This window comes from Schistocerca gregaria, chromosome 8, assembly GCF_023897955.1.
Source record: "Schistocerca gregaria isolate iqSchGreg1 chromosome 8, iqSchGreg1.2, whole genome shotgun sequence".
Classification (NCBI taxonomy): Eukaryota; Metazoa; Arthropoda; class Insecta; order Orthoptera; family Acrididae; genus Schistocerca; species Schistocerca gregaria.
In genome coordinates, this window is record NC_064927.1 from 508,921,385 (window position 1) to 508,945,360 (window position 23,976).

Genomic DNA, 23,976 nt, shown 5'->3' on the forward strand with positions numbered 1-23,976 from the left:
CCCTTTGCATTGCTTCAAATTTTCCCTTCGCTTTCCCCACCCTTTTCTTTCTCATCCCTTCCCTTTCTCCTTCATTTCCCCTCGCTCCTTTCCCCTTTTCTTCGTCCCTGTCATTACCTGTTCCGTCCTTTGCTATCCCTTCTCGTCCATAACCCCATCCCCTGCTCTCTTTTTCCCTCCCATCACTCCTCCCATACTTCCCCTCTTATGCACCTTTCCTTGCCCCCCTAGCCTCCCTTTTCCTGTGCCCACACTCTCCTCCATTCCCCACTCCTCCCCTATCCAGGATCTTGCCCTGTTCTCCCTCATCCTGTCCCCTTCTGTCATTACGCCCACTCCCACCCATTCCCTCCCCCCCCCCCCTCCCCCCACGATCCCTTTCCTGCCACTTTTTCTTTTGCCATCCCTTTCTTCTTTTCTTTGTTTCCCTTTTTATTGCTCTTTCCTTTTCATTTCCCTTTTTTCCCTTTCCTGTTCTTTTCCTTTTTCTTTCCTTTATCCTTTATTCTTTCGTTTAGACAGAATTAGCTGCCACCTCTCGTTCCGTTGCCAGTCAAACAATGGTGTCGAGAACGTCTTTCTAGATCGTACTTCGAACCAGTTACGTCTAGGTCGGACGGCAAGTTACTACAATGGCTTAACGAATCCTATAACGGAGGCGTTATCCGACGGTAAGAAGAGCTAGCATAAAGCTGTGATGTTGACCATAACCTTACTGAGGAAATTGAGTAACAACAGTAAATATAAACGAGGGAGATACATCGGCACAGCACGGTCAGTGCAGTGCAGCCTTCTGGCTGGGAAGAAACTGGCGACACCTGCTGTGCTGCTGTTGTCGGTAGTTACCTGCACTTGAAGGAGGTCCAAGCTGGCAAGTGGTCCAGTGCGGTGCGCGAAGTATTCGTAGGTGTCGTCCATCCACTGGGAGACAGTGCGCTCCTGCGGGTGGGACCTGTTGAAGAGGTAGGTGGGCGCCACCAGCTGCATGTGGTCTTGCAGGTTCTCCCCCACCGGCAGGTCCCGCACCACGGGGATCCCCAGGGACTGCAGGTGGCGGCGCGGTCCTATCCCGGAAACCATCAGCAGCTGGGCCGACCCCACCGTGCCGGCGCACAGCACCACCTAGGTGTTCGTAGCGAGTGCGCTTCATGGCCGCATCAAGGGTGTCTCACAGCTTTGCAGTTTGTGGTCATTTCAGATGTTGGTAAAAATTCCGCAAAAATATTAGACATCTCTATCTTTAGTCTATAGTGTGTTGGAGTACATTCCAAAAGAAAATTCCTGTTACGAAAACAACTGACGTTACAAGAAATGTTGTAAAAAATATTTTTTTACGTCATCTTGTTGAAAAAACAGAACCAGTGACATATTTGGACTGAAGAAGCAAATGAACACCCCGAAAGTTTATGTATTCATGTGATACGTATTTTGTCGTGAAAACATAGAAGTATTCCGAGGTAAAAACGAAAACGAAAAGAAAACTGTTCCGCCAGTGTAACGAAAAATGTCGTCGCTAATGAATTTAGGATCTTTTAGGAACTTCCAGCGAGAAAGGTGTTTAGAAAACTACAAAACTAATTTCGGTAACACGTGAGACATGGTTATCGTATCGGGTCACCTATGAGAGCATTTCATTTGCGAGAAACACCGTGCGCACAAGGCGACAGTACCTGCATGTTGCCGCCTGGATTTTAATTTGGACGGCTTGCCTTAATACGCCGGAGAACATTCCCTACCTCGCGAACTTTTTTTTCAGCTCTTACTGACCTTTCAGCAGTGCACCCATCATCCAAATTGTCGATATACAACAGTACTGTAGGTACTTCAGGCCAATATTTGCGTTGAAATCGAGCCAAATATATTTGTACGTATGGTTTCGCGAAACCCAAGTGTTATCGAAATATATTCACGCCATTATTTCCGTTGACGTCGAGCAAAATACATTTGTGCTTATGGTTTTAACGAAGTATAAACTACAAGGCTGTTGTGCTCAGCAAGCAGTAAAGTGCACTGAACACGAAACTTCGTTCTTGCTGCTGCGATTTCTCTGCATTCCATTAAAATTATTCGTCTATCATTACACTTCCTGAATCAAAGACCAAGTGAGCAGAGAATACCGATAACGGAGGTCCCTGATTCCCAGTATTTAATATTTTCATCTAGATCGCTCTGTATTTTCATAGCCGTCGGATACTCTCGTCTGTCGTAGTATCTAAGTACGGTTCTGCTTACTAACTTTTTCTCAAAATCGCCCGATTCGTTTGATTTCATTTTTCATTTATACCCCTTTCTTGGAGAACGGAAACACTTGCTCACATATATAGATTATGCCTATTTTACTGCGCTGTTAATATGGAATACAGTCGATTTGGAAATAACGCAAGATTTCGTTGTCATTTTATGAACTTGCGCAAAATTTGCATTTCCTCTAGCTTCTTCACTGTTGACCTGATCAGGAAAAAAAAATACTTCAGTGCATTCTATACTTCAACTTAAAATTTCTTTTTGGCTGCTACGCACACCGTTGGAGCAAGACTACATATAGGTCCTTCCTCCTGCACTTCGGTCACCAAACAGACGTCAGTGCACTATTCCACGAAAGACTGTAACAACGTGTGAGCACACGGTATCGCACGTAAACACTGAACATTCAGCTGGCGTTGACTTATGCCACTTTTAGGAATGTGTATGTGGCAATAAAGCTGCGAGGCGGGCGGATCGCAGCGCTTAGCACCTGCGGACTACAGCCAGCGGGTCTGATCTTGAGGCGTCTAGCTTCGTGGCGGCCACTCTAGCAATAATTACGTGTTAGGTCTTACATATTTTCAGATTAATACTGCCATTTTGTCCGAAATTGACATTTCACTGGAAATGTATGATCGAGTAGTTGAGATGATAAGTTATCAGATCTTTTTTTGTTAATCACGCCCTGCAACAAGTTTACGTTGCTGGAAGGACACGTTGCGGTCAACAGCAGCTGCTCCTTGGTTATGTGAGGCCTGTTTCTATCAAGGCAGCCACGAATTCTTCCTCATAAATACACTCCTGGAAATGGAAAAAAGAACACATTGACATCGGTGTGTCAGGCCCACCATACTTGCTCCGGACACTGCGAGAGGGCTGTACAAGCAATGATCACACGCACGGCACAGCGGACACACCAGGAACCGCGGTGTTGGCCGTCGAATGGCGCTAGCTGCGCAGCATTTGTGCACCGCCGCCGTCAGTGTCAGCCAGTTTTCCGTGGCATACGGAGCTCCATCGCAGTCTTTAACACTGGTAGCATCCCGCGACAGCGTGGACGTGAACCGTATGTGCAGTTGACGGACTTTGAGCGAGGGCGTATATTGGGCATGCGGGAGGCCGGGTGGAAGTACCGCCGAATTGCTCAACACGTGGGGCGTGAGGTCTCCACAGTAAATCGATGTTGTCGCCAGTGGTCGGCGGAAGGTGCACGTTCCCGTTGACCTGGGACCGGACCGCAGCGACGCACGGATGCACGCCAAGACCGTAGGATCCTACGCAGTGCCGTAGGGGACCGCACCGCCACTTCCCAGCAAATTAGGGACACTGTTGCTCCTGGGGTATCGGCGAGGACCATTCGCAACCGTCTCCATGAAGCTGGGCTACGGTCCCGCACACCGTTAGGCCGTCTTCCGCTCACGCCCCAACATCGTGCAGCCCGCCTCCCGTGGTGTCGCGACAGGCGTGAATGGAGGGACGAATTGAGACGTGCCGTCTTCAGCGATGAGAGTCGCTTCTGCCTTGGTGCCAATGATGGTCGTATGCGTGTTTGGCACCGTGCAGGTGAGCGCCACAATCAGGACTGCATAAGACCGAGGCACACAGGGCCAACACCCGGCATCATGGTGTGGGGAGCCATCTCCTACACTGGCCGTACACCTCTGATGATCGTCGAGGGGACACTGAATAGTGGACGGTACATCCAAACCGTCATCGAACCCATCGTTCTACCATTCCTAGACCGGCAAGGGAACTTGCTGTTCCAACAGGACAATGCACGTCCGCATGTATCCCGTGCCACCCAACGTGCTCTAGAAGGTGTAAGTCAACTGCCCTGGCCAGCAACATCTCTGGATCTGTCCCCCATTGAGCATGTTTGGGACTGGATGAAGCGTCGTCTCACGCGGTCTGCATGTCCAGCACGAACGCTGGTCCAACTGAGGCGCCAGGTGGAAATGGCATGGCAAGCCGTTCCACAGGACTACATCCAGCATCTCTACGATCGTCTCCATGGGAGAATAGCAGCCTTTATTTCTGCGAAAGGTGGATATACACTGTACTAGTGCCGACATTGTGCATGCTCTGTTGCCTGTGTCTATGTGCCTGTGGTTCTGTCAGTGTGATCATGTGAGGTATCTGATCCCAGGAATGTGTCAATAAAGTTTCCCCTTCCTGGGACAATGAATTCACGGTGTTCTTATTTCAATTTCCAGGAGTGTAGTTCGACAGGCAGTCATAAAATCATAGTCTTCCAACACTCCTATCTAAATACCTGCTTAATCACACTACCTTCTGGAACTGTGGACAGTCACAGCACTTGATTCATTCCTCGTACAGCAGCTTAAGTGTTAGCAGATAACAGGACCTCAGTCACTGTGTTGTGTAATGAAAACCCAGCACACTGTTTAGAAGGCTGTCCACCCCATGTGGTGTAAGGCAGTACCTATAGTAGTAAGCAGTGCAAGAGAATGTGTACGACACCTGGGAACTGATTAGGGTGGTTTGTTTTATGCGCTCATATGAAATCTACTAAAAAATGAAAGCAGAAGAGACGCGTCGACAGACTATGTAAGCTGCTCGAACGGTGTGCAATACATTTCAACATCAGCAGAATAATACACTACTCCTGACCAATGTCATTTGGGTGTTCCAAAAGGTACTGAACAGGGTAGACTGGTCATACGGAAAGAGCTACACACATATGAAATTGTGTCGTGGCGCTAGGAAAGGTGATCATATGAAAACAACATTGAAAACATATTGCTCAAATGTTTTGTGAAATAATTTCTGTAAAATTAAGGTATATAATAGAGAAAGCTTTGCACACCTCATTTGCTGCACACTATTTCGACCGTGATTCGGAGGCACATCAAATGTTTTCGTAATCTATTTTACTTATTTTTTTAGACAAATCATTTCACCAAAGATCTGGACTGAACTTTTCAAAATTTTTATTATTTTCAAGTTTTCTTTAGGAAAGCATGAACTTGCTGACATACCTCTTACTTTGGTAGCGTCTTCTGTTCCCGAAATATCCTGAGCATTTGATCCGAAAGACCATTTTGACCGTTCAAATTAACATCAACGTAGCTTTTTATGCAGAAAATAAATAACCCTTGAAGAGGTGAAGTTCTTAGTACTTTATTTACGTAGCTGATTGTGAAATCATATACAGTCTTATTGAGTGTGACATTTATTTACGATGATAATGTATGTAGGAGCAATGAATTAAATTTTCATGAACGCCAAGTCTCCTGTTTATTAGCCAGACGCTCCATCCGTTGTGACACGCGGACCCTCCGAGTACCACAGCTGCACAGACTACCCTAGCACGTGCCCCTCGCCAATGCACAGTCCTTTTCACGCCTAGCCCATAACTGCTCCCCTTGTAAATTCGGATCACTACTGCCAAGGCTCTCCGTTATTGGATTAGCACGTTAGCAACGAGTGAAATGGGGTTAATCCCGCTTGTACCTCAGATGTGGGTGATACAGGGTGACAATTATTCAACTATATGAAAGAAAACGTAAATTAGTTACAAACTACGGCGTGCACACAGTTTATTCAACATGCAAACGTCACTACAGATATTCGGAGTTGGGTTATGGCATGTTCGATATGGCTGCCACCATTGGCGACGATGTTGCGCAGCTTAGTAGCGAAAATCTTGATGAACCACTGAAGTGTCGGAAAATCGATGGTGTCGCCGATGTCCAGAATGGCTGTTTTCAGCTCAGCAGCGACTTTGGAGTTATTCCTGTACACCTTGTCTTTAATATAGCCCCACAAAAAGGAGTCGCACGTATTCAGATCCGGAGAATATGGGGCCCAATCGGCGGCCATGCCAGTGGCCTCCGGGTTCCTCAGAGCCAGGATGTGATCCCCAAACAACTCCTCCAGGATATCAAACACTCTCCTGCTTCGACAGGGACGATCTCCGTGTTACATGAATCACACCTTGTCGAAATTAGCGTCTCTTTGGATAATGGGGATTAAATCATGTTCCAAAACCTTCGTGTACCTTTCGGTAGTCACCGTGCCATCAAGGCACGTCGCACAGTTTATACCGTGACTGTGCCTAGCGGTTCTAGGCGCTTCAATCTGGAATCGCGCTACCGCTACGGTCACAGGTTCGAATCCTGCCTCGGGCATGGATGTGTGTGATGTCCTTAGGTTAGTTAGGTTTAAGTAGTTCTAAGTTCTAGGGGACCGATGACCTCAGCTGTTAAGTCCCGTAGTGCTCAGAGCCGTTTGAACCATTCCGTGACTGGACACTGCACACCACACAGTCAACCGTTGAGGGTGCAGAGTTCTCGATCGCGAAATGCCGATTGCCAGTCCCGCAAATGCAATTTTGCTTATTGACAAACCTATCGATATGAAAGTGGGATTTGTCGCTAAACCACATCATACTAATTCTGATATTGCTCCGCGGCCAACCGCGCAGCTTCAAGACCCTAACGCAAACCGTTCAAAAGCAGTAATTGCTACTCTGCAGGTTCATGATATACAGTCGTATTTTGTGAGACACATTGAATCTCACCTTCACCTACGGTAACGATGTAGACTGAAGCAATGAAGAGAACAGCGATGGCCCGACGCACGAATTGGAACTTGTTATCAGGGATGGAGACGTAGTACGGTAGCCTGTGCAGCTGCAGCATCCAGAGTGGCAGTGCGGTACAGCGGATAGCGCTTCTGCCTAGTGAGCGGGGGGCCTGGCTTCGCATCTTGGCAGTCGAACAAATTATAATTCACTACCTCGGCCTACATCAGTGTCGCAGATATTCGTGAAATGTTTCACTTTTTCCACAAATAAGTAATGAAGTTTTTCTTAACAACCTTTGAAAACAACGAAGTGTTTATTGCAAAATTAGACGTCGCGCCGGTCGTTCTGAGACCGCATTGATCCGATTCTCGTTCTCTGTTCGGCGACGAAATGTGTGACCAGAAAGGCCGTGTGGCGGTACCTCCTTGGCGGCACGGACGGTGAGGTTGCGGCCGGCGAGCAGGAAGCGCACGCCGTTGGCGACGAGCGTGCCGGGGTGGACGAGCACGGCGGTGGCTGCGGCGCGCCGCGCCACGTGCAGGTTGCGCCTGGCGGCGGCCGGGCTGAGGTAGGCGCGCGCCGCGCTCTGGCGCACGCCGCCCGCCACGGCCACGTGCTGCAGCGTGAAGCCCGCCTGGCGGCCGCCGCTGGCGTCGCCCACGCGCAGCCCCAGCTGGCGCGCGGCGCGCACCACGGCGCCGCACAGCGGGCTGCGCCACGCGCGCTGCGTCAGCCGCAGCGGGCCCGACGAGCCGTGCTCCGGCGCCGAGTAGTCGCCCCAGGGGTTCGGCTCCTGCACACCACTCTGCCGTAGGGGTCTACCAGCCTAATTTGGAATTCGTGTTAAATGTTGGCATCGAACTGCAGCTTGTCTGTGTGCGTGCGTGCTTACATACGTACTTCCACGTGCCTCGTCAACAGAACAGGAAAAATGACACTATCTTGGGAAGAATTCGCATTTAGTCTACATGCTGCTGTGTGTTGCGTAACACCGCTTTCTGTGAATACTAACAAACGGCCAGAATAATGCGACACGGTTCCGTAACATTAATCTGACCCCCGTCTGTGTCCGACGTTAACGAGAAGTAACCACTCGCAGGTGGCAGCTCTAGCAGTGGAGGGTACATAAAGCGTGTCCGGGGGGAGGGGGTGGGGGCGCGGAAAACAATGCATTAGTCGTCACAATGCGGAAACGGAGCGATTTATTTAAGGTTCAGGAGAGCATGACCATTTTCTTTCACTACTGGTCTGGAAGCATATCCAGAATGGCTCGGATTTTAAACTGTTCTCCTGCCGCCATGGGGCCCCGAGGCGACTGCGATGCTGTGCGGACGCTAAGTTATGGGAGTGAACAACGGCTGCAGAGATGTGTACGGCCCAATAGACGTGCAACTACTGAGCAGATGAACCGAGGGGCTACCAACACGTCTCCTCGTCCAACACGTCTCCTCGTCCAACACGTCTCCTCGTCCAACACGTCTCCTCGTCCAACACGTCTCCTCATCCAACACGTCTCCTCGTCCAACACGTCTCCTCGTCCAACACGTCTCCTCGTCCAACACGTCTCCTCGTCCAACACGTCTCCTCGTCCAACACGTCTCCTCGTCCAACACGTCTCCTCGTCCAACACGTCTCCTCGTCCAACACGTCTCCTCGTCCAACACGTCTCCTCGTCCAACACGTCTCCTCGTCCAACACGTCTCCTCGTCCAACACGTCTCCTCGTCGACCGTTCGCACGACACTGCGTGTATGCGCCTCTGCAGCGGGCGCCTCGTTGCTGCACCGATGCTGACTGCATTTCATCGGCGACAAATGCTGGACTCTGCACGCCAGTACCGCAAGTGGACGTCCAGTGAGTTGCGTCAGGTGGAGTTTCCAGGAGGCTGACATCTTGTGCTCCATCGGAATGACGCCTGCCGGCATAATGGCGTGAAGTGTGTGAAAGCACAGGGTCCAGGCTGGAGGAGGGAGTGTAATGGTGCCATTCTCTGGGTAATCTCGAGATTCTGGAGGGCACGGTGAACAAACACAAGTAAGCATCCACCCTAGCGGACCATCTCCACCCGTGCATACAGTTAGTTTTTCCTCGGCACGATGGTATCCACCACAGCACAGTACGACGTGTCACGCAGCACGCAGTGTATGTGCGCGGTCGGAAGTGGTTGAGGACGAGTTTCCCATACTCCCCTGGACACCAAACGCGCCACGGATCGCCGGTCGGAGTGGCCGTGCGGTTCTAGGCCCTACAGTCTGGAATCGCACGACCGCTACGGTCGCAGGTTCGAATCCTTCCTCGGGCATGGATGCGTGTGATGTCCTTAAGTTAGTTAGGTTTAAGTAGTTCTAAGTTCTAGTGGACTGATGACCACAGCAGTCCCATAGTCCTCAGAGCCATGCTCAGAGCCATTTTTGATCCCCAGTCGAGTAACCTCGACGAAATGGCCACAGCATTCTCGTCCTGCACGTCTCTCAGCAATCCGCCCTGTAAAAGGTGATTATTCAGGCTTTTAATCAGTGATCACATTAATGTAACTGGACAGTGTATAAGACCATAGACGACCTTGCAGCTTAGTATACTCTTCGGCATTGTCCTCACACCCGCATGTGGCAGTGTTATCGTGCGACCGCCCGTCTATGCTGTCGGGCGACGCTCGCAGTGAACTGATGCCGCAGTGGTGCAAAGTATACTAGCACTGTGTAGCAGCCAGGACTGTAGGAGCTGCTACTGACTCCCCTTGCTGGCTCGTGTAGCCTGGGGACGTCGGAGGTGTGCTACATGGTGGTACTTACCTACATTTCCACTGTTAACATCATGTAACGTAAGTTGTTACTGTAATTTACTGTTTGATGTCATGTATTATATGTAGTTTAATACGGGGGACGAGGATGTTCATCGATGGCTAGTAGCAGTGTGCCACCTCCCAGTCGGCTGGGATGTGCAGCAATCTGGCGACATCCCAGAGAGGGTAAACGGCGTAATACCTGTACAGCTGTCCACCTTGGTCGCTGTAAGTGACTAGAAAATTGTCCCCAATACGCTGTCGTATCGTCTGTCCATTACAAATGGCTGAATGGGCACGACCCGAAAGGCAATAAACTAAAAAGATTAAAAAGACTATACTCATAAACATTTTAATCTGTGTGTGTATGTGTGTAATTACATCTATTTTCTATGGAAGTAGATCAGTTTTGCCTATTTTAGTAGATTAGGAAAAGTAGTTTTGTCCAGTTGTAGCACAGTACACTGAAATTATTAGGTAGGCAGATTTTATGCACTAATAAATGCGAATAACAACTCAAACTCACAGGCTGATGGGACACTGATGTTGAATACACATTGCTATATGTACATTGCCGAACGAAGACATTAATAAGTTTGAAATGAAATTTATTTTACTGTTTATTTAGCCACGTTAGGGTCTGGCTCATCTGATACACTGGTCAGGGCGACTCTTGAATTTCCTCGTGGCGTCAGAGAAGTAGATTTTACACGGCTACCAACTATTACGGTTGTTGTGTTGTTGTTCTGGTCTTCAGCTCTCAGACTGGTTTGATGCAACTCTCAATGCTACTCTATCCTGTGCCAGCTTCTTCATCTCCCAGTACTTACTGCAACCTACATTCTTCTAATCTGCTTACTGTATTCATCTCTTGGTCTCCCTCTACGATTTTTACCCTCCACACTGCCCTCCAATACTAAATTTGTGATCCCCTGATGCCTCAGAACATGTCCTACCAACCGATCTCTTCTTCTAGTCAAGTTGTGCCACAAACTCCTCTCCTCCCCAATTCTATTCAATACCTCCTCATTACTTATGTGATCTATCCATCTAATCTTCAGCATTCTTCTGTAGCACCACATTTCGAAAGCTTCTATTCTCTTCTTGTCCGAACTCTTTATCGTCCATGATTCACTTCCATACATGGCTACACTCCATACAGATACTTTCAGAAATGACTTCCTGACACTTAAATCTATACTCGATGTTAACAAATTTCTCTTCTTCAGAAACGCTTTCCTTCCCATTTGCCAGTCTATATTTTATGTCCTCTCTACTTCGACCATCATCAGTTACTTTGCTCCCCAGATAGCAAAACTCATTTACTACTTTAACTGTCTCATTTCCTAATGTAATTCCCTCAGCATCACCCGATTTAATTCGACTACATTCCATTATCCTCGTTTTGCTTTTGTTGATGTTCATCTTATATCCTCCTGTCAAGACACTGTCCATTCCGTTCAACTGCTCCTCCAAGTCCTTTGCTGCCTCTGACATAATTACAATGTCATTGGCGAACCTCAAAGTTTTTATTTCTTCTCCATGGATTTTAATACCTACTACGAATTTTTCTTTTGTTTCCTTTACTGCTTGCTCAATATACAGATTGAATACGATCGGGGATAGGCTACAACCCTGTCTCACTCCCTTCCCAACAACTGCTTCCCTTTCATGTCCCTCGACTCTTATAACTGCCATCTGGTTTCTGTACAAATTGTAAATAGCCTTTCGCTCCCTCTATTTTACCCCTGCCACCTTTAGAATTTGAAAGAGTATTCCAGTCAACATTGTCAAAAGCTTTCTCTAAGTCTAAAAATGCAAGAAACGTAGGTCTGCCTTTCCTTAATCTTTCTTCTAAGATAAGTCGTAAGGTCAGTATTGTCCGTAATTGCTACGGAGTTATGGGAAGTTTTAAAATTACAGAGAGACACAGTTTACAATTTGATGTTTAAAAAAAAATTCGGGAAAGGTACTATTTGCGTTTCACTAATCATATGCTGCTAAAATGTTTAATACACTGAAGCGCCAAAGAAACTGGTACAGGCATTCGTATCCAAATACAGATATATGTCCTATATGTCTATAGGACAACAAGAGACTGGCGCAGTTGTTAGTTCGGGTACTGCTGCTGCAATGGCAAGTTATCAAGATTTAAGTGAGTTTCAACGTGATGTTACAGTCGGCGCATGAGCGATGGGACACATCATCTCCGAGGTAGCGATGAAATGGGGATTTTCTCGTAAGACCATTTCACGAGTGTACTGTGAATATCAGGAATCAGTGGAAAGACCAGACTTACGACATCGCTGCGACTGGAAAAACATTCCTCAAGAACGGGATCAGCGACGACTGAAGAGAATCGTTCAACAAGACAGAAGTGCAATCGTTAAGCAAATTGTTGCAAATTTCAGTGGCTTGAAATCAAAAAGTGTCATCGTGCGAACTATTCAGCGAAACATCATCGATATGGGCTTTTGGAGCCGAAAGCCCACTCATGTACCCTTAATGACTGCACGACACAAAGCTTTACATCTCGCCTGTACGCGTCAACACCGATATTGGACTCTTGATGACTGTAAACACGTTGACTGATCGGACGAGTCTCGTTTCAGATGATATGGAGCGGGTGGACATGTACGGGATTGAAGACAACCTCGTGAGTCCAATGACCCTGCATGTGAGCAGGAGACTGTTCAAGCTGTTGGAGGCTCTGTAACGGTGTGGGGCGTGTGCAGTTGGACTGATATGGGACCCCTGATACGAGTCTGACAGGTGACACGTACGTAAGCATCCTGTCTGATCACCTGCATCCGTTCATGTCCATTGTGTATTCCGACAGACTTGGGCAATTCCAGCTGGGCAGTGCGACACCCGACACGTCCAGAATTGCTACAGAGTGTCTCCAGGAAAACTCTTGTGAGTTTAAACACTTCCGCTGGCCACCAAACTCCCCGGACATGAACATTGTTGAGCAAATCAGGAATACCTTGCTACGTGCTGTTCAGAAGGGATCTCCACCCCCTTGCACTCTTACGGATTTATGGGCAGTCCTGCAGGATTCATGACGTCATTTCCCTCCAGCACTACTTCAGACATTAGTTCTGTCTGCTCGTGGGCACCCTACACGATATTAGGCAAGTGTACCAGATTCTTTCACTCTTCGGTGTACGTTGTAATGATTTCGGTCCTGAGTGTGGTATGAACGTGGTACGAATATTTCGACACTACCGCTTACTTTGAACCTGAATTGTGGTTGGCGGGGTATCTTCTTATCTTCTCATTAAGGTTTTGGTATGTGTTCAGTAATAAGGCCCCGACTATTTTTTTCTATTAATTCTAGAGGGCTTGGTTTCTGCCCCTTTATTGATACGTGCGTGTGTAACTACACTCGTAGCCATGTTTTGTTTAGTTCCATGGGTTGTTTGGGGGAAGAGACCAAACTGCGAGGTCATCGGTCTGATCGGATTAGGGAAGGATGGGGAATGAAGTCGGCCGTGCCCTTTCAAAGGAACCATCCCGGCATTTGCCTGGAACGATTTAGGGAAATCACGGAAAACCTAAATCAGGATGGCCCCACGCGGGATTGGACCATCGTCCTCCCGATTAAGAGTCCAGTGTGCTAACCACTGCGCCACCTCCATCGGTGTTTAGTTCCATGATTGAGGGGTTAAACATCATTCATGATTTGATTATTTGTTGAACTTGAGCATCCTTTTTCTTGCCAGGTAATAATACCAGTAACTGGCGGCATGCGCAGTGCTGTCTCGATTACCTGGGAGGTGTCTGTACCTGATTCACGCTGAGCGACTGCCTGAGTGCAGCCGGTGGCATTCTGAGGTCGTGGACTGCGCAGCCTCAGGTGCTTCACGCGACATTGTACCTGTCTTGGCTCTTTTTAAATTATGTGTTTTTGGTATGTGTGTGTGTATCCTTTTTGGGAACTGAATGTAGATTTTAATGTCATTGCGTTAGTAAATTTTAATACCTTTGGTTAGTAATGTTGTGGAACATTCTGTGATATCAAGCAATTGTAAATCAGTAAACAGGCAGTTAGAAAATATGACAAGGTGAATTGGCAAATTGTTTGTGACACAAATTCTTCGTGTTGTAGTTATCGTTTTGAAGCACAGATATTGTATTAAATTTTTGCATCGTTCTTCTGTCACATACACTTGTACCAAAAAATACCTGTGTCCTCATAATTACACGGTGTCTCATAATAGGAACTGAAACTTAAGCGATTAATTCTCAAGGAACTACAACAAATTTATTCGCCTCTGTGATGTCGGGTGTTGAAAGTATTTGCTTCCATAACAGTGACAGTTAAGTGCAAAGCTCATTTGTTGCCTTTGAACATAGATATGTTCATAATCACCTATATCATTTTGCATTTCTTATATTTTAACACTACACTGTGGGTCAGTGTGACAGTGTATTAAAGTCTTACTGGAATACAAAGTAAATATTGCAGCACATTTTCAGGGATGTGCGCATTTATGAAATTTGATCACCTCTGAGACTTTTTGTTATTGTTCTTAACTTGTTTTCAATTAATTGTTGAAAGCTTGCAAGTAAATTTTTCTTAATTGCTTTGATTCTACTTTTAAGCATACGTTGTTCAATAACTATTTTGGTCGCGAATGATGTTCAGTCCTTACTTGGGCCTATTCCTCCTCCTCTAAGACAACCCCAGGCAGTAACTGTGTACCGTTTTGGTGTGTTGAAAATTTGTGCTGGACAAGTATTAATTTCATTTTCAATTTCAATGAATTCATTAATTTCAATGCCGTAATGCGAACACAGTCAGAAAAATTTCCCTGACTATTGATATTCATGGCCACTGAATCATAACAGCGTATTGTGCCTGTTCTGTAGGACACGTCCGACAGAACAGACATCACGAATATTCTGTGTTCAGAAACTTTTAGTATATGGACAAATTGAATTTTATACCCTACAGGTGCTCTGTCAGTTCTTGAAAGATAAAATAGTCTGGGAGGAGGGGAGAGGGGTGGTGAGATCTGTTAAAACCGAAGTACATTAACAAGTTGAGACTTATTTCCAACTAGTAACTAGCTATGTTTGGTGCCGAATGAGTCTGGTGCTGCCGGGTAGGAAACTGAACGTAAACACAGAGGGTGAAAAGGTTCGCAAACTCGTTGGAGTGAAGCTGGAGTCTTTATTTGATATTCTCCCAAAAGGTGAACCTTTTGCCGATTTCAAACTGAAATTTTGAAAGAGCACTTCATTTCGATCTTGGAAATTTTTCATCAACACTTTCGGAACTCTCCCGTCTTATTTAAGGTTTGTAAGCCATTTATTAACTCTGTGTAGCAATAATAATCTTGTATAAAAAAAGTGTGGACTGGTCATTCGTGGATAATGAACGCCAAAAAGCGTATGTAGTAAATAAGACTGTGTACAGTCGCCATAACTAGTACACTAACAGGAAATTACGTAGCTACTGGTTGTGGTTGTAACTGAAGTTGAGTTAGCCACAGACGTTCATTGTGGGTTGTAGTTGTACATGCCTGCCAAACTTGTTAGATATTTTAATGCGTTAGTGCGGAATCGAATTACGCTGGAATAAATTGGCTCCAGTTTTGACTTCCGGGTGTAATCTGGCACTGTGAATGCGAGAAAGACGTGTGAAAATGTTTCTATATGTATTGGATTAGGAACAGGACGTGGTCAGAAGAGTTCAGACAAGTGAGAAAGGCATAATGTTGGTTTTACTGTTAACCGCCGCTTAGACAGTGTGTTTAATACGAGCATCGGGAACGTCGACGAGATGCTGTACTGCGCTAGATTTGCACCTGGTGGCCAAAATTGGAAATAATCTTTTGCCAGCGTAAATGGGTTCCGCATTATCGCATTAGCACACCTGCCAAGTTCCGCTCCCATACGATAATTACAGCCCACAGTCGACCTCCGTGGGTGAACTTTAGTTAGTATTTTGGGGCCGCCGCGCTTCGGGCTCGGTAAGATGAGAGCTGGCTCACCTGCGGCATCTCGAAGCTCTCGGCCTTGATGAAGTAGGGCCTGACGTGGCGGTACGCCCAGCCCGGGTTGCCGGCCGCCTCCCACGCGTCGTAGTCGCGCGGGTTGCCGCGGACGTGCAGCATGGCGTTGAGCACGCTGGAGCCGCCCAGCACCTTGCCGCGCGGCCAGTAGCAGCGCCGGCCCTCCATCCCCAGGCAGGCCGCCTCCTGCGGCTCCGTCTCGTAGCCCCAGTCTACCTCCGACTCCTGCACACAGTGGGGGCGCCCCATAGCAGTCGGCTGCACTCTCCGCCCACCTACCGACGCCGCCACGCGTCAGGAAATACGAGGTCTGGCTATAGAGGAATAGGACTGATGGTGTCACAGATGAACGGCCGATAGCCGTGAAGCGTGAAGCCCGATACGGCGCCTCTGGCGCCTGTTCACACATCAGTGTGGCCGTGACCTTCGTTTAGGTAAGAGCTGTTAGTTTTTGCTTGAAAATATGGTAAGCGTAATAAGAGAGCAACGAATTGGAAAAACTCATGCCGAAACCTGTGTTTCAATAAAAGAAGTGTATAGCGCAAAATGTTTACTACGTACGCGCGTTTTTGACTGGTTCGAGCGTTTCCAAGATGCCCGAGAAGACTTTGAGGGCGGCCCACGCACAGGACGACCTCCAACACCAGAAATGTCAAAACGTTTCTGATTCCATCTGATGGTCGGCTGAGAATTCAATCGCATTGCGTAAGGCAAATTTTACATAACCATTTTAACATGCGAAACTTGTGTAAAAAAGTCTCGAAAAAAAGGTTCAAATGGCTCTAAGCGCTATTGGACTTAACATCTGATGTCATCAGTCCCCTAGAATTAGAACTACTTAAACCTAACTAAGCAAAGGACATAACACACATCCATGCCCGAGGCAGGATTCCAACCTGCGACCGTAGCCGGCTCGTGGTTCCGGACTGAAGCGGCTAGAACCTCTCGGTCACAGTGGCCGGCTGAAAAATCTGACTTTCGAACAAAAAGAGGTTGGGAAAACGTTTGTACTGACACTTTGACACGATTGAAAATGATCCTAATTTTTTGGAAAGGGTGATAACATGTGTAGAAACTTTGTTTTTCACTTAGGATCCACAAAATAAGCCCCAGTCCAAGCAACTCAAAGATCAAAGCGATGAGGATTTTTTTTTCTATATTCATGGAATTGTGTATGTTCACTGGGTACCTGAAGGTCTAACTATTAATCAGCATTAGCACCTGTAGCTTCTCGCTCAACTCTATGAGAAAATAATAAAAAATTACCAGAAATGAGGAAGGAGACGTCATGGGTTCCGCATCGAGACAAGACACCGTCTCAAACCGCATTGTCTGTTAAGAGGTTTCTATCGAAGTAGAATCCCAGTATTAGGTGACGTGCCTTATTCGCGTCACGTAGCACACTGTGACTTATTTATTCCCGAAGGTTAACTCTCCATTCAAAGAAACAAGATTTCAGTTCGTTGAAGCAGCCATACGAAAAACGTTGTAGGGATAGGGGAGGAGAGTATACTGAGGGTGACAATAACCAAATATATATTTTTCTGAAATAAAACGTTCTGTAGCACTAGTCCCGTTATTTTATAGCCACACCTTGTACCGCTGCGCTGACGACACTGCGTTGGTACACCAAAACAAACTCCCAGAAGCCACGCAGCGCTGACTGAAACTCTACTGTACCGTCGTTGCACGCTGCCAGCAGGCTGACGCGTGGGTTTCAACGCAACTGAGAGCCCAGCGATAATCCTGACCAAGAGGCATAGTCACAAAAACAGAGAGCACGACGCTTTTTCGTACTCCGATACCGTGGACACCAACAGTGAAGTATTTAGAAGTCAGACTGAACCGCCAGCTGTTGCGGAAACACGAGGTAAATGATATCTACAAAAAGACGAGCAACATCCTGGGCGCCGTCGGTCTGCTCATCAAAGAGTCACCAGCCCTCTCTGTAGACTGCGGGCGTCCTGTGTTAGACCTGTTACGGGTTACTTCTGCCCTGTCTGGAAGATGGAAACAGCTCCAGAATAAGGCACTGTGATCGATCTTCCGTGTACTCACGAAATTCCCTTACCTTCACAATGCAGCAGACGAAAAGCGTGCCCTGGACGGCTTTAAGTAACTTGCCAGAAAAGTTTACAGCAAAGCGATGAATTCTGAATATTAAATTTCAGGCGCTACAAGCCGCGGGTGTTTCTACTTGAAATGTAGCAGGGCCACCAGCGGCTGAGCGCAAAGTGATAAAATAAGACCCAGCGCCTCGACATGAAGTAAACAGCTACACATATAGTACCAGGCAAAACCAACCTGATAAATGCTACATCTTATGTACAGGGAAATCGTCTCGTACGAAATGAAATTATCGTGTGGTACTGATGATCGAGAGTCCCCACCTGGGGAAGTTCGGCCTCCGAGTCGCAAGTCCTGTCAGTCGATGCTACGCTGGGTGCCGACGATGAAACTTATGGTGACAGCGCAACACCCAGTCCCCGAGCGGAGAAAATCTCCCATCCGGACGGGAATCTAACCCGTGCCCGCTGCATGGCAGTGAAAGGCGTTGATAGTCAGCTAAGGAGGCGCATATTATCCCGCAGAGAAGAGGCTGCAGTGTTTGGGCAGGATGCGTAACCCGAGCGCATTTCATCGCGGTCAGATTCGAGATTGTGCGAATACTTGCATCAGTCACTTCATCTCCCAAGTCATGCAGGCACTGGCCATTTTAGGTGCCAGGCTCTTCACCGTAGTGACTTTGAATGTCTTCTGTAAGAACTATTGTGACCGTCGAATGTCATGAAAACCCTGCTACCAGCAGCTTGTGTGCCTCCAGTCGTTGCCTCACTGTGTCCGTCCTTCGTTCTTTCTTGTTCGATAGACCGATCATTGCACTTCCGTCCAACGAAAACAGAAATGTGCTGTTTGGTCCTCTCCCCCCCCCCCCCCTCTTTCAACCAACCAACCAACCAGAAACGTGGCTCACTGATGCTGATGAAACCACTTTCTCCTCCTCTGCTAAGTTGCTTTTATTGTTCAAGATGCACTGAGCGTACTTAAAATTTGGAGTTCTATGCGTAATCAAGTTTGAGAAATACATCTGATAGTCCACGGTGGCGTTGTGGGAGTGAAACACAAAACAATAAATTCGAGACTCGGTTCATCTTCGGATTTGTAGTTTCGCTTCCGTTGTAAGCTGTAAACTCCATGCGAGTCTTTGCTAGTGGCCAGTTCTACTTTGTTTTGTTAATTATTGTGGCAGTTGGCTGTCGGTGACTATTTAGGTTTCTTTGGTATTCCTTTAGTTTGGCTTCTCGCCTGAGTGCTTAATATTTGCATCGCATAAGTGGCAGTCAAATGGAAACGAGGCAGATGGAAAAAAGTTAACTCTTTATTATTTCAAAAGTAACCACTGTAATTGTTATATATTTATCCCACTGTGAAGCAGTTCCTGAACGGAAAAATGTTTGCGGTTGGCTACGGAACCTTGATTGTACCCAGGCGTGCATCTCTTCGTCTGAAACTGACGGACGGCCACGGATATCTCTTCAAGGCTCCAAAAATATGAAAACCGCTTAGCAACATGTGGGCGGGCATTATCAATGATGCCGTCCGTCAATATTACTGGGCATTTAGACTTCGCAGTGCGCTTCAATTTTACCAAAATGCCGACGGACAACTGTGTTAATTGTGGCGTTGTGTTCCAGAAAGACAATGATCAACGGGCCCTTGCAGGAAAAAAAAGTATCACGACTTCCCCGCAGATGGCTTTCACGGCTTGAAATTTTGTTCGCTGGGGATGACTCCATAAGGTTCGTTTGTTGGCTCTGACGCTCGCTCCCCGGCTCAAAGTGATGACACCATATTTCATCCCCCGCGACTACACGGCTCCTCCATCAGGCTGTAGGGAACGCTCTGCGCGCAGATCTTCCGGAACTTGAGACACTGTGACCGCTGCCCAGTATGAGCCGAGTGTCTTCTACCGTGCATCGTCGGCAATTCCAGGCGGCTGCACCCACCGCAACAATGACGAAAGGAGTAAAGACACAATGAACTTGTCCTGGCCGACTGCTGTGTTTCAGTAACACCCGACTTTCCCGAAATCCTTAATTCCACTAAATCCCAAGTGCGCATGACATTCACGGCAGACACTCCTCCCACAGTCAATAAACGGCATGATATCTCGCTGTCCTCTTTCTAGGCCTACACAATGAAGTCTGAAGCGCACACAGATCGCTGAGATCACGCCGAGCACGTGTAACAGACAAATGAGGCAGCGCTCAACATTCGCTCTGTTCCTTTCTCATCCCCAACAGACGGTCGTGTTATGCATACGCCTGCCTGCGTTACTAACGTCCATGCTAACTTGTTATACTTTACACCTGAGTGCTCCTTGTACATTCGGCATGGAGCCCCGTGCCGCAGTAGAAAGACACTGGACTTCAATTCTGTGCGGCCATCCAGTTGTAGTTTTCCGTGAATCCACTACGTTGCCTAAGGCGAAAGTTGGAACGGTTCCTTTGAAAGAGCACGGCTCAATTCCCCATCCTTCGCCAGTGCCACCTTGTACTCCGTTTATAAAGACGAGACATTAAACCATTTTCCTCCCTTTGGTTGGTTGCTTTGTAAAATTAAAGGGACCAGACTGCTATGGTCATCGGTCCCTTTTTCCAAAACTTCAAACACCCACACAGAATAAAAACGAACAGTGGACATGACAACACAGGACAAGAAAGAGGCACACTGACACCAGACAAAAGGAACTAAAACCACACAGAGTGTGGCGGTGGTTGGCCGACCACAGAGACAAAAAAGGAAAAGCCAGCCACCTAGAAAAACACTAAAAAATAACCCAGTCTAAGGCCAGACTCATAACAAAAAAATGACAAACACTCAGAGTAAGTGATAAAAAACCCCTGCCTGAATAAAACGCAAAACTAAGCCTGCCATGGCCGTGTCATCTGTTAAAAGGGCAGGGGTTATATCAGGCAGCGCAAATTTCTGCCTGAGCTCAGCCAAAAGCGGATAGGCCAACAAAATGTGGACCACCGTCAAAGACAGAGGCGGGTCCTCACGGCTCAGTAAATATCTGTGCGTTAGCCGGGTGTGGCCAAAGCGGAGCCGACAAAGGACAACTGAGTCCCTGCGAATGTCTCGCATGGGTGACCGCCACACAGTCGTCGTCTCCTTGACAGCACGGAGTTTATTAGGTGTGGTCAGATCGCGCCATTCAGCGCCCCAAAGCGCGAAAAACTTTGCGGCGTAAGACTGCTCGCAAATCAGTCTCCGGGAGGCCAACGTCCAGAGTTGGTTCACTGGTGGCCTGTTTGGCCACGCGGTCAACATGCTCATTGCATCCCGGGATGCCGACATGACCAGGGGTCCACACACAGAGCGGCCACAATGGGCAAGAGCATGGAGGGAGTCCTGGACAACCATCACCAGACGAGAGCGAGGGAAACACTGGTCGAGAGCTCGTAAACCGCTCAGGGAGTCACTACAGATAACGAAGGACTCTCATGAGCAGGAGCGGATATACTCTAGGGCATGAAAGATGGCGACCAGCTCAGCAGTGAAAATGCTGCAGCCAGTCGGCAATGAGTGTTGTTCATGATGGTCCCCTAGAGCGAGAGCATACCCGACACGACCAGTACCATCGACCGTCAGTGTACACAACGCCAGAGCCCTGATACATAGCAAGGATGGAAAGAAAGCGGCGGCGGAAGGCCTCTGGAGGAATGGAGTCCTTCGGGCCCTGTGCCAATTCAAGCCGAAGGCAAAGGCGGGGCACACACCACGGCGGTGTGCGCAGGGGGGGCCCGGAAAGGAGGTGGAAGCCGTGCGCTACAGCCCAAGACTGCGCCTTGCGGATAGCACTGCAGCTCACGTTCAGGAGCTGCAATGCCAATTGGAGCTATAGTAGAGGCAGAAGTCGCCAGCATACAAGGACGCTGAGACAGACGTTCCCACCGCCGCAGCGAGCCCGTTAATTGCAATTAAAAACAGGCAGACACTTAAGACAGATCCCTGTGGTACCCCATTCTCCTGAACTCGGGGGGAACTATAGAGGCCCCGACTTGCACGCGGTACGATGCGACAGAAAATTTGGTATGAAAATCGGCAGCGGACCCCGGGGATCCCGAAGACCCCTACCGTGAAGCATAGAGAGGACGTGATGGCGCCATGTCGTATCGTACGCCTTCTGCATGTCAAAAAAGACAGCGACGAGTTGCTCACGACGGGCAAAGGCCGTACGAATGGCTGACTCCAGGCTCACCAGATTTTCTGCGGCAGAGCGGCCTTTACAGAACCCACCCTGAGACGGAGCCAGAAGGCCCCGAGACTCGAGTACCCAACTAAACCGCCGGCTTACCGTGCGTTCGAGCAACTTGCAAAGAATGTTGGTGAGGCTAATGGGGCGGTAGCTCTCCACCTCCAATTGGCTCTTGCCAGGTTTCAAAACAGGCATAACAATGCTTTCCTGCCATTGCGACGGAAACTCACCCTTGACCCAGATACGGTTGTAAAGGTCGAGGAGGCGTTGCTGGCAGACCACTGAGAGGTGTTTCAGCATCTGACAGTGGATGCGATCTGGCCCGGGAGCTGTATCAGGGCAAGCGGCTAGGGCGCTGTGGAATTCCCACTCACTGAATGGAACATTGTAGGATTCAGGATAGCGGGTATGAAATGAAAGGCTCCGACGTTCCAACCGCTCTTTAATGGAGCGAAAGGCCAGTGGGTAAGTGACAGAAGTGGAACTGAGAGCAAAATGGTCTGCTAAGCGGTTTGCAAATTATCGGAATCAGTACAAACTGCTGCATTCAGTGACAGCTCAGTGACATTGACAGGGGTCCGATAGCCATAGAGGCGCCTAATCTTGGCCCAAATCTGCGATGGAGAGATATGGAGGCCAATGGTGGAGACATACCGTTCCCAGCACTCCTGCTTGAGTTGGCGAATGATGCGGTGGGCCCACGCACGGAGCCGTTTAAAGGCGAGGAGATTTTCTAATGAGGGATGCCGCTTGTGATGCTGGAGCGCCCGCCTGCGATCTCTAATCGCCTCGGCGATCACAGTCCTCCACTAAGGGGAATGACAGATTCTGCAGCAGTAATGATGCCGGTGGTGACCGAGTGAACCATCGCATCAATGGCTTCATTGGAAAGAGGCTCAATAGTGGCAATGGGGCAGAAGAAGTCCCAGTCATCCTTATTCATAGCCCATCTGCATGGGCGCCCAGAAGAGTGACGCTGTGGCAGTGACAGAAAGATCGGAAAGTGGTCACTACCACACAGGTCGTCATGCACACTCCACTGGACAGACAGTAAGAGGCTAGGGCTGCAGATCGTAAGGTCGATGGCTGAGTACGTGCCATGCGCCACACTGAAATGTGTGAAGGCACCATCATTTAAAATGGAAAGGTCGAGCTGTGCCGATACATGCTCAGCAGTGCTGCCTCTGCCCGTTGCCACTGATCCACCCCACAGAGGGTTATGGGCGTTGAAGTCGCCCAGTAACAGGAAAGATGGCGGCAATTGGGCTATCAGCGCAGCCAGGACATGCTGTGGGACATCACCAATCCGGTGGAAGATACAGACTGCAGACAATAACAGCCTGTGGCATCCACACATGAACAGTGACAGCCTCTAAAGGTGTTTGTAGAGTGACAGACTCTCTGAAGAGATTGAAGGACATAGATGCAGACGCCACCAGATACCCTTTCATAAGCTGCCCAGTTCTTATAATAACCCTGATAGCTATGGAGGGCGGGGGTTCGCATCGCTGGAAACCACGTTTCTTGAAGAGCAATGCAGAAGAAAGGTTGAAGGCTAAGAAGTTGTTGGAGCTCAGCAAGATGGTGGAAGAAACCGCCGCAGTTCCACTGGAGGATGACATTGTCCATGGCTGAGAAAGGCATGAAGGGACTGGGGAAGCAGATTACGCCACTGAGTAACTTGCTGCCACCAATTCAGTATCCGTGTGAGTGACATCCATTGTGTCCAAGGGTCCAGAGAGATCCAGGTCCTCAGCAGATGCCAGAATCTCGACCTCATCCTCAGATACTGAGCTTGTAGGAAGTGGTGGGATGGGTGCCACCGATATGGCTGGATTCTTGGGAGCCTTTTTCTTTTTCAGCTTTTTGCGCTGCGCCTTGGGTGATTCCGGCTGGGAGGGCTCCACAAGGTCAGTCTCAGAGACAGACGAGGGCCGTGAAGCCCTATGACCAGCGACCTGTGGTTGTTTCAGCCACTACAGGTGTCCGCTTTTCCAGTGGTCTGAACTTGCGAAGCAAGGTCCCCAAGGGACCCCTTCCTGTCGAGAGACGCCAAAGAAGTCTTACGCTTCTCTGGCTGGGAAGTGGGAACCGGTCCCCAATGGTTGGGAGGGTGT

General features: G+C 48.3%; 1 protein-coding gene across 8 annotated transcripts in view; it reads right to left on the reverse strand.

Annotated features, from left to right (window-relative positions):
* LOC126284825 (glucose dehydrogenase [FAD, quinone]-like) overlaps positions 1-23,976 on the reverse strand; it is a 57,408-nt gene that overhangs the window by 9,652 nt on the left and 23,780 nt on the right. For 5 of the 8 annotated variants that reach the window (XM_049984042.1, XM_049984037.1, XM_049984039.1 and 2 more), the window contains exons 3-5: positions 15,577-15,822; positions 7,215-7,619; positions 847-1,122 (exon numbers count right to left, since the gene is read on the reverse strand). In XM_049984042.1, coding sequence (XP_049839999.1) covers positions 847-1,122; positions 7,215-7,619; positions 15,577-15,822 — 927 coding nt within the window. The remainder of the gene's footprint in view (positions 1-846; positions 1,123-7,214; positions 7,620-15,576; positions 15,823-23,976) is intronic. The other 3 variants (XM_049984045.1, XM_049984044.1, XM_049984043.1) reach the window with 1 other exon arrangement.